General features: G+C 35.4%; 1 protein-coding gene across 2 annotated transcripts in view; it reads right to left on the bottom strand.

Annotated features, from left to right (window-relative positions):
• LOC110030049 (ribose-phosphate pyrophosphokinase 1) overlaps positions 1-14279 on the bottom strand; it is a 44031-nt gene extending 29752 nt beyond the window's left edge. The window contains exons 1-5 of one of the 2 annotated variants that reach the window (XM_020732595.1): positions 13919-14279; positions 13609-13785; positions 10900-11148; positions 9806-9949; positions 9507-9674 (exon numbers count right to left, since the gene is read on the bottom strand). In XM_020732595.1, the coding sequence (XP_020588254.1) occupies positions 9507-9674; positions 9806-9949; positions 10900-11148; positions 13609-13785; positions 13919-14029 (849 nt within the window). In that variant the 5' untranslated portion in view covers positions 14030-14279. The remainder of the gene's footprint in view (positions 1-9506; positions 9675-9805; positions 9950-10899; positions 11149-13608; positions 13786-13918) is intronic. The other variant, XM_020732594.1, reaches the window with a different exon arrangement.
• Positions 14280-16276: the final 1997 nt, after the last annotated feature.

Here is a 16276-nt window from a genome sequence, read left to right as displayed (position 1 = left end):
TTAATTTTGATGCTGGCAATTTTTGTTACAGAATTGGCATGGAGAATCTTTGAAAGTTTAAGTAAAGACCAGTCATCATCCACCCAGCAGTCAGCCACCTTGAGGTCGGAGTTAGGGGTACTACAGATAGGGGACAACCAATCATTAGGGCACCAATTATCAAGCCAGAAATTTATGTCTCCTTTCCCCAAGTCCCAAATGAACAGGTTTTCAGCAGTATGTCTTATGTTTAGCATCTTTCCCCAAATTTTGGAATCCCCCATCTTTCTTTCAACAAGTGTGGGATGCTGATCTCTACAATATTTTCCCTTCATGAAAAGAGCTCACAGAGAATTCTAAGCTCTGAACTTAATCCAAAGTTTGCATAAGTTGATTAGGAAGAGCTGATTAATAAATACCCTTGAAATCAATTCCCCCAGCCAGTTGAGGCTTAGCTACTTTTTGCCAAGAAGCCCAATGCATCTGTTGCCTCTGTCCAAACCATAGAAATTTGTTAAATGCCCTTTCAAGCTGAATCTAGGTGTTTTATTGATATTAGTCATCTGTAGGATATAAGAGAGAAAAGTAGTTAGAATGCTTTTCAGTAGTGTGATTCTGCCCCTATTTAAAAAGAAGGAATGAGTCCACCCATTAAGGTAGGTAGTGATCTTATTTATGACTTCTTCAAATTGAATATGTCTGGTTCTTCCAGTAAGAAGCATGGCCCCCAAATACTTGACAAGAAGCTGCGAGTTTGAGAAGCCAGTATAATTAGAAGCCCAATGTTTGCAATTTGGATTTGCATGTTTATTAAAAATCAGTAGGCACTTCTCTGGACTGAAACACATACCAGAGTGTGTTTGGAACTTTTGAAGAGTCTGATAGACTTTCCTTACAGCATTTTTGTGAGCTCTAGAGAATACCATGATGTCAGCAGCATAGAGCAAGTGAGTGATGGCAAGGTTGGATCTATGATGATAAATAGTGTAGTTTTGGCTTAAAAGAGATTCATCCAGCATTCTAGATAAATAGTCAATTGCAATAATGAACATAGTGGGGGATAAGGGGTCCCCTTGCTTCAAACCTCTGGATGCAATGAAAGACCCCCAGCCTTTGCCATTTATGAGAATAGAATGATTATTATTATGAAGCCATCTGTGAATCAGTTGGCAGAATTCTGCGTTGAAACCTGTAGCAGTAAGAACATCCACAATGAATCCCCAACTAATAGTATCATAGGCCTTTTTCAAATCCAACTTGTATATCAAACCACCTCTACAAGTCTTATTTAGATCATTCAGAAGTTCCTGTGCCAAGAGAGTGTTGTCAATAATAGATCTCGCCTTCACAAAAGCTGTCTGATTGGGTTTAATGATGTGTTCAAGATGAGGTTGGAGCCTATTGACAATTATTTTTTTGATCACTTTGCTGATTACAGTGGCTAGACAAATAGGTCTGAAGTGATTCCAGGTGGTTTGTATCTCAGATTTGGGGATCAGCACATGAAGTAGAAGCACTGAAGTAATGTGAGAGATTATTTCCTTGGAAAAAACTGGCCACAACAGCTATCACCTCAGGTTTAATAATGTCCCAAGATTTCTTATAAAATAAGCTGTGAAACCATTAGGACCAGCTGCTTTATTACTATCAATAGAATTTATAGCCTCCCATATCTCCTCTTCATCAAGGATGTCAGCAAGTTTTAAATTAGCAGTGTAATCCTGCTCAGCATTGAAATACTCTGGATCATTAGGGACTCTGTGATTGTGCTCTTGGTTCAACAGATTTTTGAAATAGCTTACAGCATCATTAGCTATTTCAGCATTCTCATGAAGCCAATTCCCCTCAACAGTCTCAATAGCATGAATAGTATTACATTACCTTTTGTATTTTATGTAAGCATGGTAGAATTTGGTATTTCTGTCCCCCTCCTTGAATATATTCATAGCAGCTTTTTACTTCAGATATTGGTCTTGGTAATCAATAGCAGTAAGAAGTTTATTTTGAACAGTCAGCAATTCCTTTTCCTCAACTAAACCCTCCTGTTCATTTTGCTCTAATCTTAAGACTTCCTCCTCTAGCTCCTGCACATTAGTGAGGACATTCCCAAAAGCCCCCAACTCTAATTCCTCATAGCTTTAGCAGTTTTGGTTTGTAATAAGCTGAGTTTGATGAGAGGGTCAGTGTGTGAAATTCCATTCCAAAGGTTGGCAATGTAAGAGTTGTAGGAAGGATGGGAAGACCACATGTTCAGATATCTAAATGGGGAAGGGGAAGATGTGTTATCTGAGGAGGTGATGCTGATAATGATAGGTTTGTGGTCATAACCAACAAGGCTAAGATGAGTTACAAAAGTGAAAAGGAAGTGGTTGTACCAGCTGTCATTGACCAAACATCTATCAAGTCTTTCCCAAATTTTTCCCCTCTTTCAAGTAAAAGCAGGACCCTTGAAGCCCAAATCAAACAGCCCAGCACTGTGGATATTATCATTAAAAGTATTCATTTTAGCATGGTTAGGAGCTCTACCCCCAATTTTTTCAGCAAGAGAAGCAATGCAGTTAAAGTCTCCCCCCACAATCCAAGGGGAATCCATTAGCTGGCTGATATTCAACAAGCAACTCCACAGCTCCTTTCTGTCTTCCTTAGTACAACCTGCATAAATGAAAGTAGCATAGCCCACATGTCCATTTATATTGAACTTAAAATGGACAAATTGTTGATGATTAACAATGATGTTCCATCTGATTTCCTTTCTACATAAAATCCAAATTTTGTTATTGGTATTGGCAAAATTAATGAAACCAGGGAATTTCTTGATAAGCTTTTGATGGTTCTTGTGAACCATAGGCTCAAGAATCACAATGCACCAAAGTTTATATTTATAATTTAAATGTAAAACTCTTTTAAGAGAAAGGGGATTGGCTATTCCCCTAATGTTCCAGCAAAGGATATTAATCATTTAATGGATGGATTTGGAGGGATGGTTGTGATCTTGATCTGGTTCTGCCTCTGTGATGGTGGGGAGAACCAATCTTAGTTCTGGTTTTACTCTCAACCTGTTTTAAGCTTCCCTGCTGTACTTTTTGTACTTCAGTTACTTGTTTTCTTTTCCTTCTAGCTGTTTGTAACTGCCAATCATCTTCTATTGACTGTTGAACCAGCAATAACATGATCCTCAGGGACCTTGCGATGAATGTCTGTTTGTCCTTCCTCATGAGGGGAAGGTGAAGGAGTGATTATAGTAATTTCTTGGATTTCCTTTCTAACTATATTGATTTGAAAAGTCCATGAGTTTCTGTTTGTGGGGGAGACTTCTGATGGCTCACCTAAAGGATCCTCTGATGAAGAGTTTACTGATGGCTCACCTAAAGGATCCTCTGATGAAGAGTTTACTTTAATGGTTGGGAGTGTTTCCTCAATTCTTTGGGTGTTATCCTTCCTGTTATGCAGATGTGTTTCTTCAGCAAAGTTTTCCATGGCTTTCAATGAGGTGTTTCCTGTTTCCTTATGATCCCTGCCAGCATTTCTTTTGGTTGATGGATGTAATCTGTAGCATTTTTCCACTGTGTGGCCAAACATTTTGCAATGTTGGTAATAGTAGGGTTTTTGTTCAGGGACAATGTCCTGCCAAAATCCATCAGTATCTGAGCCAATCCAGATTCTTTTCAATTCAGGGAGGGTGATGTCTCTCTCCACTTGTATTCTAGCCATTGCTGGCCTGGCTTTGTTATAAGTAGGGGCATCCACTTTCAAATGTGTGCCCAGAGCTCTTCCTATGTTAAACAAGGCATTCAACTTAAAGAAAGGAAGTGGAAGACCTGGGAACTTGTACCAAATAGGAACCACAGGTGGTTCTTTACTTGGATCAAAGTCAGGAATCCACTTAACAATTTTCATAGTAGCTCCAGCAATAATTACTGATTGCTTTGCAAAAAGTCTTGCATAATCTTCTTCAGCAACTAATTGGATTAGCAGGTGCCTCCCATCCAATAGCCCTATCTTCTAATTTCCAATAAATTTTAGAGATTCAATGAAATTCCTAACCAGCTCCAATTTTGGATGTCCCAACTAAAATTTCCCTACTAATGTAAATTTTACTTCTTCTTTAAGAGAGGTTATCTCTCTGTTTGTGAAGAACACAGCAGTCTCTCCCTCCTTGGATCCAAGTGGGTGGATGCAAGGACAACTTCCTTTACCGGTAGCAGTATCATGAAATTCCTGAGGGAAAACCAAATGGTCCAAATCCTGTAGAACACCAGTAGAATTTCCAACAACCCCAACATAGGTTGCCTTGGTCCAATGAGAGTCAGTAGCAATATCTATTGGTGTAGTCATAGTAGAAACTCCAGCAGAAACAGGAGAAACTCCACCCAGCAGCAGTCAAAGAAGCAGTGCAGTCTCCAAAGGGCACCAACCAGTGAAAACACCAGTCAGGCTCCAGCAAACTAAAGACAAGACTGTCTTCCACTACTAGGCACCAAAAAGGAAAGGAAGTGGGGAAGAAACTCTAGCAGCTAAAGAGCAGCCAGAGAGGAAACCAATAGAACAGTAACACCAAAAAACACTCACAAAAGTGTCTCCACCACCACCTGGAAGAAGAACTTGAAGGGAAGTATCCACCACAAGCTACCACCTCTGAGTTCCCCTTCAGCCAGCAGCCTCCAAACCTCATCCTTTCAGAAACCCTAGCAGAGCACCTACCTCCTCAGTCGCCAACATCCTATTATATATATATATATATATGTACATATATATATGTATATATATATGTACATACATATATGTATATGTAGATGTACATACATGTATGTATATGTAGATGTACATACATGTATGTATATGTATATGTACATACATGTATGTATATGTATATGTACATACATGTATGTATATGTATATGTACATACATGTATGTATATGTATATGTACATACATGTATGTATATGTATATGTACATACATGTATGTATATGTATATGTACATACATGTATGTATATGTATATGTACATACATGTATGTATATGTATATGTACATACATGTATGTATATGTATATGTACATACATGTATGTATATGTATATGTACATACATGTATGTATATGTATATGTACATACATGTATGTATATGTATATGTACATACATGTATGTATATGTATATGTACATACATGTATGTATATGTATATGTACATACATGTATGTATATGTAGATGTACATACATGTATGTACATGTACATACATGCATGTATGTACATGTACATACATGCATGTATGTACATGTACATACATGTATGTACATCTACATATACATACATGTACATCTATGTATATATACATACATATATCTATGTATATATACATATATATATATATGTCATAAATAACAATAATAAATAATAAATGAAAGGTAATTTTTGAAAACTTGTTATCTAATAGATAAGTTTTTATTGTTCTTGTTCTATCCGGATTTAGCACATTGATTTATTTCCTGTTCTTGCATGAGGATGTAAGGCAGAGGGTTAATCTTTACTTTCAAAAATGGCATCTATTTAGCACAAGACAGAAGGCAAATTGAGGGAGATGTTGTGGTTAATTTTGATTTCGACTTTGAACATGTCGAAATGGAATATGAAGGAGAATTTTTTACAGTGGCAAGTCAGGAAGATATTCGTGAGCAAAAGCCGGTGTTGAAATTCAGAAATAAACAGAAAAGAGTCACCGCGAAGAAAAGAAGATTCAAAGAAATTGAAGAAGAGGGGACAGCTAACACCTAGAGCCCCGAAATTGAAAAAATGAAATCAATGGTGATGACGACTGAAGGTCAGCTTATCAGTGCTTCAGCGACAGATATTCAGCCTGGAGGAAGGACAAAACTCATGCGCACTCAACGCCGGAACCATAATCGTCTCATCCACAAGATGCTAGATCAATTACGGGAACGACGGGAGAAGGAAGATATCCCCGCCAACCCTATTGCCGCATCAGAGGACCGGCTCTTGGACAAATCAGTGGGAGCGGCATTGCCCTAATTCGTCATTGGAGAAGATGACATGGATTTTATTAGAAATTATTACTTTCCTGGGTATACTCTTGCAGAAGCAAAGTCAATATGTTTAGCTGAAACATCGGCGCCCAAGCCAAAAGAGAAGGAGAGACTTGGAGAGGTTGAGGCTTACGTCCTAAATTGTGCATTTCGGGGGTTGTTCCTGGCTAGCATCTGGAAGTGTGCTTATCTCATTGATCATTCGTGAAGTCCCATCAGGTGGATGTTTTAGGCTAACCCTCCTACCGCTTTGGCTTTCCTTTCCTAAATTGATTTTAGAGGAGGTTTAGCCTTCTCTTTTTTTTTTCATTTCTTGTTTTTCGATTCACTTTCCTTGCTTCTTGGTTTGAGTTTTAAATGCTTATGTCTGATACAGTTTTAAATGCTTATGTCTGATTTATGTCTGATACATAAGTGTGCGTACATAGCCTTGGCTATATATAAAACCATCAAGCAAGGTCGTAAGTTGGACGGTCATTGTGGGGTATTAGGCCTTGATGATAAAAACATTCGGTGGTAGAGCGGAATAATATTTCATCCTACGACATTGGGACCCAATCCAGGGACCCGGTGAAGTGTAGGATGACAATATTATTCACTGACACCAGGCTAGCGGGACACTCTTGCCTTCTTAGGTTGTTGGTGGTCCCGGCCCGACGGTTCGATCGACTTGTGGACAATCATATTTTTCAAAGAAAAAAGAAAATGATAAGAACATATACGATAAGAACAGATACATTGTTTTCTAAAGTATTTTGACTACCAAAATTGACATTACTTTTCTTGTATGCATGAGGCATATATGCATGCTAAAATATAAATTTTAAATAATATAATTCGATTGTCCACTTGTCAATCACCGATATTGGGCTAAGGAGTACTCTCCTAAGTTGGTATAGTAAGTCACATTTCTAGGTAAATGTCAGGCTCTATACGTACGGGTGACCGATAGTTGTCTTCCTAGACCCTCAAGAATACCTAATTTTGAGCATAGCCCGACCCGAATGCTTACGGTTTTCTTTTTTTCTTCAGATTTTTTGGGTGTTTTCTTACAGTTTTATCGAAATCGGATTTTTATGTGTTTTCCTAAGGTTTTATCGAAATAGGATTTTTATGTATTTTTCTACGATTTCATCGAAATCTTTGTAAAGCACAAGTAATTTTCTCCGAATTTTCCTCGTTTTTTCGACGTTTTTCTTCGAGTTACTTTGGGTCAATTTTCGCCTTTTTCTCGAGTCCATTCAGGAGCCGCTGTCCCGTCAGGTATGAAGGTTTGTTTTACATTTACAGCGTTTCCTTTTGCTACTGTACGCTTTCCTGCTATACACATAATTCATGTCTGCAATACTACTGCTTACTGTTTATTGTGCCACATCACACGTTCACTTTTATAGCTCATGTTGTTTCTACAGGCTTGTAGGGGACTTTTAGGTTATAGGTCAATAGGACACCTGGTTTGGGAAGTACCCTGTAGTGAGCCACTGACCCAACAACTGTACATTTTTATACACAACCCTGAGCCTATAATCGATCTGCTAGGAGCTTAGAGTAATCTTCCCGAGAAGCAGAGCTTGGAAGCAAGCGGACGGGGGGCGACGATCGAGACCATGACGACGAGGTGTAGGATGCCTCCATAAAGCAAAGGTCCAATCGCATCATAGTTGGGAAGTCACCGGGGTTCTCCCTGTATCTGTGACATCCCCTACCTTCCACTCTATTAACTCTTTAAAATAATTGTTCATATTTTGAGCCTTTCTCCCTTTGATTTCGTCATATTTATCCTTGGAAACCTAAATTTTACAATCTTGAGGGCAGAACCACTGATCTTAATCGAGAGCCTTCTTAAGTGATTTCGATCATTTAAGATGTAATTAACTATATGGGTTTGCCTCTATAGGGAACTTAAGAACCCAGAAGAACCCAGCTAGCTTAAAATAAACTCTATTTAATTGTTCATGTTAGATAGGGGAACTTGTCGGCTTATAAAATGTTTTATTGACCAAACGGACGTCATAGTTCTTTTAATTTAAGTGATTAAGTCTGCTTATAAGTTGTATGCATATCCTTCGGGATAGTGTATTACTTGTTCTATCGTGCTCAGTCATCTAAACTATCAAATATGGAGACCCGCTCGGGTCTCACGTTTTCAAAAATTAAAATATTATTTCCCAAATTATAATCACATATATACATTAAATCAGATTTAAATGATTTCCCTCGAGATAAAGCGGCCGACAGCAATATGCCGACTAGGGCTGTCAAAACTGCTCGTGTGGCTCGTTTAGAAGCTTTTATTCGATTCATCTGTTAAACAAACGAGTCAAACACAAACAAATTTATTTTACGCTTGATATATAAACTAGTCGAACACGAATAAAGTTTTGTTCCTTTGTGCTCAGCTCCTTTTAGCTCAAAATAATTAAATATATATAATAAATATTATTTTTAAATAATTTAATTAACTACAATCCTACAAAAATTTATAATCAACTAAAATTGATAATTAAAATAGAATAAAAATATATTAAATTTTATTTAAATGAATATTTTAATATAAATAACAAAATTTAAATCTCGACCTATTCTTAACATCATATGGCTGTGTGATTAAGGTTTTCAATGTAGCTCATTATTCGTGAATAGTTCGTGCTAGCCAAACACAAACAAATTTTTTGTGCTCGATATATAAACGAGTCAAACACAAACAGTGATATTTTTTAACAAGCCAAGTCTGGACTCGCTCAAGCTTGGCTCGTTTACACCCCTAACGACTACATGCATGACTAGGATTGTCAAAATGGTATTTGTTTGCGAACAGCTTGTGTTCGAATCGTTAAGCAAAAGAGTCGAATACGAATAAATTTTTGTGTTCGAAATATAAACGAGATGAACACGAACGGTGGTATTTTTTAACGAATCGAACACGAGATGAGCCTAGGCTTACTCGTGCTCGGCTCATTTACACCCCTAATGCCAGCTATATTATAAAAGAAACATGCATGCCATAATTTGCATTCATTAGTTTAATAGGGAAAATACATTCAGATAAGCCTTTACTTCAACAGAGGACAGGAATAAAGTAAACAAGTTAAGCTTTAATGGCTCAATAGATTCCATCTATATGGTGTCTCTAGAAGTAAGATGAGCATGACAAAATTTCAAGCATAACAGATAAATAGCTAGTGCAAACAAACTTACAAAAAAAAAAGGAGCATTTACATATTTACCACCCAATTCTTATCTATTTACATATTAAACACCTAAACATTAATTTTTACATTTATACCATCCAAATCTTTCATATCACTAAAGAAATATCACTACTTTAACATTTAAAAAGTAAAAAGCGCCATTTGATGCATAGGTAAGGTGGCATATATGTAAAATTAAACTTTAGTTGTTGGATATGTAAATTCATAAGAATTAAGTGGTAAGAATCTTCCTTTAAAAAAAAATCTTCTCAAATGGAGAGAAGGAATAATACCTCTGCAACATTGTGACCATGTCGTCTTTTATCAACAATGGCTAAAGGTGCATCCGACAGCTTTTTTGCAAAAGCCCGAGCCCTCGCAACACCACCAACATCAGGAGAGACCACGACTAGATCATTCGAGCAAAATGTCTTGCTCGCCAGATAATCAAGGATTACAGGCTGATTTATATCCAAAGGAAAATAAAAGAAACAAGATCAGTCAAGTTCATCCCACAATATGAGTTCTAGAATGTTATATCTAGACTCATAATTGAACATATCAATGAATTCATATAGTTGAGGTATATTACTTGGCCGTAAACATGATCGACTGGGATATCAAAGTATCCCATTGACTGTCCAGAATGAAGATCACATGCGAGTACACGGTTTGCACCAGCTTCAGTTATCAAATTTGCGACTAGTTTTGCGGCGATGGACTCACGCCCTTGAGTCTGACAAAACAAAATACACAGCATTGAAACAAATAGTAATGGACAAAATTAAAAAAGAAAAATTAAAATCATAACCAATTATGTCGAAGCAGTTCTAATGCAGGAAATGGCAGCAGGAAGCATTATTCACAGTAAAAAGATGTATTGAAGAAGGCAACAAATAACAAAAGTTCGATGACACCTGACGCGGGAGGCCAAGCTTTCATCCCATGAAAGTTGTAGCAGAGCTTTCCCGCCAATTCACTGCCACCAGATCATGTGAGCCCAATTTAAATACTATTTGAAGTAGAAGTAGGGTTATTTTTTGCTTGGGAATTATTTAAAAAGTACTTATTTTTTGGTTTTGCAGAAGTTTGCTTTAATTTTTTGTATTTCGATATTGTACTCTCAGATTACTGCCCTAAGGAGTGAAAATTTTATCATCTTCTTTTTGCAAATGGCGTGTTTGTAAGTTATTCATGAACATGTAGTGGATCTCCCTTGACAATCGTGTCGTGTAGAAGCCGTCGTTTCACGGTTATTTCCACTATTTCCAGACCTAACAAATCCTCATTCCCTTGCTATTTCATAACACCTCCCCAATAGATCCACTTCCTACGAACAGCGAACAGTGTCAACACATGTATAAATCAATAAAAAAAAACTGTTATTTGGCATGAGTGCTGTAGAAGCAAGTTACAGGCACGAACATGTATAGTAATGCTAGAAGAGAATGTTCCCACATTCAAGTGGGTTTCCGCTGATGGAGATAGAATTAAAGCAAAAGCAAAAAACAACAAGGATGGCCTCCAGCATTATAAATTCTAACTAAAAATGTATTGTAAGGCAAGAAAGAAAACAGAGCAACTTTAAAATCTCCTCTTAATTTAAATATTGCACTAATAAAATAAAAAATTGAAACATTACTTGAAGGTTAATAAATTGTTTCAAAAAGTTTCTAAGAGTGAAACCTTTCTATCTGCTCTAGCATAACCAAAATATGGTATAACCGCAGTGATATTCTTTGCAGACGCTCTACGGCATGCATCAATCATAATCAAAAGTTCCATAAGATTCTCATTTGCTGGGGGGCATGTTGGCTGCACTAGAAACACATCACAACCTCTTACACTCTCCTGTAACTGAACATAAATCTCTCCATCAGCAAACCTCTTGATCTTTATTTTTCCAAGTCCTAACCCCAAGTAATTTGCAATTTCCTGCTAATTGAAACAGAAAAAAAAAATGCCTTAGCCATGCCGCGTTGAAAATATCACAATGAGCTATAAAAAAGAAACATCTTATTGGAGCAGAACAACAGAAATGAAAAATACTAGGGTTGCAGCTAACAAAAGTTTGGCAATTTGGTCAGGTTCCAAGTTATTGGAAAATAAAAGGTAAGCACAAGTAAATAGTCTGACGTAGCCAGAAAATCAACAACAAAGAGAACATTGTTCTAAAAGTTCACAGGTACATTGCTATTGAGAGATTTATTCTAATGCAAATTGACAATTGGAATTTTGGTCTTACCTCACTTGATTTAATATTTTTATGTTTTCTGTATTTTTAACTGAAAGGATGACTATGATGATTCCTTTAAGAAAATAGGTTGTATTCTCTTAACAAGTTTGGTTGTTCTACTGGTTGTTTCTTGGATGTAGCCTTCAACAGAGTTGGTATAGGATATCTCGACCCATAATTCGCTACTATGTCGTGTGATTCCGATAATATCTCTCACTCTTGTACTAAAAAATAAAAAGTAAAAAACTTATACCAGGAGAAGACTAATTCATTCCGCAATAAAAAGAGAAGAGAAAATAGAATATTGAATACATCAAGCGTATCCATTAAGATGAATAACAAATACATGAAAAATTTTAATCATTTATAAAAAAATTAATATAATTCAAGCTTAAAAGTATACATAAAGTTTAATTGTTACTCTTAGGTGTCGGTTTCATATTATTTTTGCATTGCATTCTTTTTGAAAAGAGCATAAAACTAAAACCTCAACCCTACACTTGTATTCCCTCTTAAGATGTTATGAATTTGGCAACCATAATTGGGGCAAAGTATCCATCTTTGGTAAAATAACATAAATTTTCATTGAGATGTGCACAAGGGTCCAGAGTAGTCCAACATTAGGAGTGAAATAATAGTCGAGTTTCTAAAAATGATGGCTTATGCCAATCAGCCTAAGCTTAAGGGTTGATAGGTGTCCATTCACTACTAGAACATTAGGCTCGACTTACAACTCTTGATGGTTCAAAAAAGATACAAATGTTCTGCATAGTGTGTAACTTATATCGGTCTAAAGAAAGAATCCGGAGAGGAAACATAAATGAAACTGCACATGAATGTGTGGGATATTGGTTCATGACACTTTATGATACTAAAAAGATTTTGTTTAGGGAGCAATAATGACAAATGTGGAGGAATCTCAGGAAAGAGGATTGTAAGATAGGATTTTTTTTTTTTTTTTTTTTTAAGCTACAATAATAAGAAAAGCAGGATTTGTTATTCAAGATGCCAATAAACATAGAAATTTCTAACAATGTTTTAAATTAAGCTCTAAAGCGTATTAGTTATATATATATATATATATATATATACCATATAATAGAAATATATATATATATATATATATATATATATGTATATATATATATATTATTAATTACTGCAATGCTAAAATCTGACACAAATTACACCATGTGCCCAACCAATCCCTCTATATTTCAACTCTTTAGTAAGGTATTATTCACAAACATCATGATTCTAAGCCATAAAACAAAGAGGTAAGGATTAGAAGATGGTTTATACCATCAAATAAAGCCCCAACCCTCACGGGTGATCCATAAAGGGAAGATTGTTTGGGATTATTGTTATAATGATGCACATGAAAGTTAAGAATAATCCCAGATTTAATGTGAAATAATTTAGTTCTTAAAAATACTAGAGGTTTCCCTTACTCATTAGATTATGCTTTTCGGTTAATAGGTGTCCATCAGCTAATATATTACGTTCAAATTGGGCCCCCGACATAATTCACAAGCATCACAAAGCACACCTACACCACAATACCAAAAGAACCCTATAAATGTTCTCCAATGAAGGAAGATGAATCGGTATCATATAAGAATCGTTCAGTATTTTATATACTACGAGGGCGAGTTCCATACCTATCAAAGAAAAAGATAGAGAAACAATAAACCAACAATAAATAAATAAACAACAGAAACTAAAGCTCGCAAGATGCTGACTGAAACTAAGAAATTGGCAGATGAAAAGGAAACACAGACAGTACTGCAGAATACTATCAGTGTCAGCAGAAAAGGCCAAGCGCTCAAACTAATAATCATATCACTCATAAGGCTTAAGAAGCATTTCATTTTGAGAAAATGGGCAATGGTTCGTTTCAATTGAACAATGAAAAACATAAAAAAATTAAAAGCTGCGGGCGCCATGGACATGGGGGCTCAATCAAAAGAAGAAAAAGAATGATAGAATGATCAATCGAAGGCTAAAACATAAAGCTTCACAGTTATAAAATCATAATTTAATCGTCATCGTCGTTAACATTATCCCAACCATTCAGAGAGACCAAAAAAAAAAAAAACACAAACCGTACATTCAGTCATATAAAGTGCTACATTCCACAGATGGGAAATCTAACTTACCTGCGAAAGCGCAGGATTAGCAGTCCCTGAAAAGATTCGAAGCCTCGTGTCGTTCTTACTTCCCCCGTCTAGAACACGCGGCGCTGTTAAGAAACTAGGCAGCGACTGATCGTTAATAATTGGAATGCGCGGCGGGGTACCGTTCGCATACCTCAGCGGCTCCACCATTTGGCATCTCTGCATCACAAGAAAAAATATTAAGTCCGGACGGCCAACCACGGCTGAGAAAGATGACAAGGAAATTTCCAAAAAAATAAATAATTAAATAAATCTGAAAAAGCATGAGAAAAGAGGAGGATGGAAGACTGACCGCGGTTGAGAAAGATGCCAAGGAAACGCGGCATCGCAAAGGATGGCTCTGCGCGGGAGAAGGAAAAGAGATCAAGCTAGAGGAGGAGGCCGAAAATACCAAAGAGGTCATTCCTCTCTCTCTCTCTCTCTCACCCGGAACGGAGTTCGTCTTGCTTTCTTCCCGTTATATATCTAGGATTTCGTACACCCCGGCCGGGAGATGCCGTCCATTTTCAGGCCCCTTAATCTGCAACGCGGAAGCTAAATTCCGGGACAATATGTCGGAAACAAAGAACATATTATCTAACGCCAGCGGAGTTCGAGTAGAGAAGGCGGATGCTTTTTTGCTTCTTTTTTTTTTATTTTTCTGTAGCTGCTGCATCAAACGCAACTTATCGGATTCCTAAATTATTTTCACGTCGTGGTCTTTATTTATAAATTATTTTTTAGTTATTTCATAATTCTTGAAAATAACCTATCTGAAAATAATTCAGAAATAATCTGTGCGACACTTAGAGCTATGTCAGGAGTCCGGACAAAAAATATGCTCGCGATTAGGGGTGGATAAATATATAACAAGCCATTCTTATATATTAACATAGTTAACACCTAATTTTATTACATTGATAGCTCTCAAATATTTAATTTTGCATGCAAAATATCATTATTATGAGGGACTAAGAAACTGCCAACACTGAAATACGAATTAGGTTATATAAAAAAAAAATAGGTTGTGAGAATTGCTATATGAAAACATTAAATGAGTTGCATAATATAGAAATTTTAATAAAATTTACTTTTTAAATTTTTTATTCTATAAACATTTTATTCCTGTTAAGTATTACAAATTACACTGTTAATATATATTTTAATCTTACTATAAATTACTTTTTATTTATATATCAATATTATATTTATTTTTAAACTATAAATAAATATGTGTGTGTGTACAATTGTGTAATGTCAAGTGTTCTATATAATTATTAAAAATGTTACTTGTGTTTAAGTTCTATTTTTTTATCATATATTTATCAGTTATTTATATTATTACATTATTTAAATCATATTAAAATAATTTTAATATCAATTACATCAACCCCCATTCAACCCTTGTTATATATTTGAATATTGAACCACTCATTCTTCTAATTTAAATTTGAATTTCACAACCTTGGGTTAGAAAATAACAGTTTAGCAAAGGCTAACGAGTGCAATAAAAAAATGATAATGGTTGATGGTAGTAGCCATCAAATATTGATTTAATGTCCTCTAAATCTTCAAGCCTTTTTGAAATTCAAGTCTCAATCCCTTCTGCATTAAAAAATGAGATTAATTTTTTTTTGGAGTGAAATATTTAAATATTATGGCCATAGACCAATAATACTTCATCATATGGCTTTTATTTCATGTGATTAGGTTATTTATACAAGGTTAAAATGGCTTTATAATCTCTAAATTGAATGATCATAAACTTGTTAAAACTCTCTCATTGGAACACTTTTATTGATTATAAGGAAGCAATACTTGAAAGATCATTTAACATTTATAATTGAATGATCATATACTTGTTAAAATTCGCTCATTGGGACACTTAAATTGATATTATGATGCAATATTTGAAAGATCGTTTCAAATGATGTCCCGAACATAGAGAAATCATCCATAAATACTTTCATTCAATGTTCAATCAAATTACTAAATTTTTACATCATACATCTTTGAAATGTTGCAGGTGCATTGCATAGTCCAAAAGAAATTCTACGAAAAGCAAATGTTTCATAAGGGTTTGTAAATGTTGTTTTATCTTGATCCTCGGGAGCAATTAGAATTTGATGATAACCGGTATATCCATCTAAAAAGCAGTAATATTTGTTTCTACCCAATCTATCCAACATTTGGTCTAGAAAGGGTAAAGGAATGTGATCTTTTCTGGTGGCCAGGTTTAATTTTCTATAGTTTATACAAATTTGCCAACTAGTAACTTGTCTTATTATAATTAATTCTTTTTTCTCATTTATTTCAATGGTCACTCCTTTCTTTGGAACACAGTGAATTGGACTTACCCAAACACTTTCTGAAATAAGATATATAATTCCCGCATCTAACTATTTTAAAATTAGCTTTACGTTCGTATTGTTAATCTAATAAAATTATGTGCATACAAATTGAAGGACTAATTCATTTAATATCTGCTAAAGTCCATCCAAAAGCCATTTTATATCTTTTTAACATTTCTATTAATTTTTATTCTTGAATTTTAGTTAACTCATAAGATATAATAACAGATAATGTAAATGAATCTCCTAAAAACACATATTTTAATTGATTAGACAATATTTTCAACTCAAGTTCAGGTGATTTTATAATTGACGGAACT

This window comes from Phalaenopsis equestris, unplaced genomic scaffold (assembly GCF_001263595.1).
Source record: "Phalaenopsis equestris unplaced genomic scaffold, ASM126359v1 Scaffold000640, whole genome shotgun sequence".
Taxonomy (NCBI): domain Eukaryota; kingdom Viridiplantae; phylum Streptophyta; class Magnoliopsida; order Asparagales; family Orchidaceae; genus Phalaenopsis; species Phalaenopsis equestris.
Note: the sequence above shows the minus strand (reverse complement) of the source record. Positions and strands in the feature narration are given on the sequence as shown.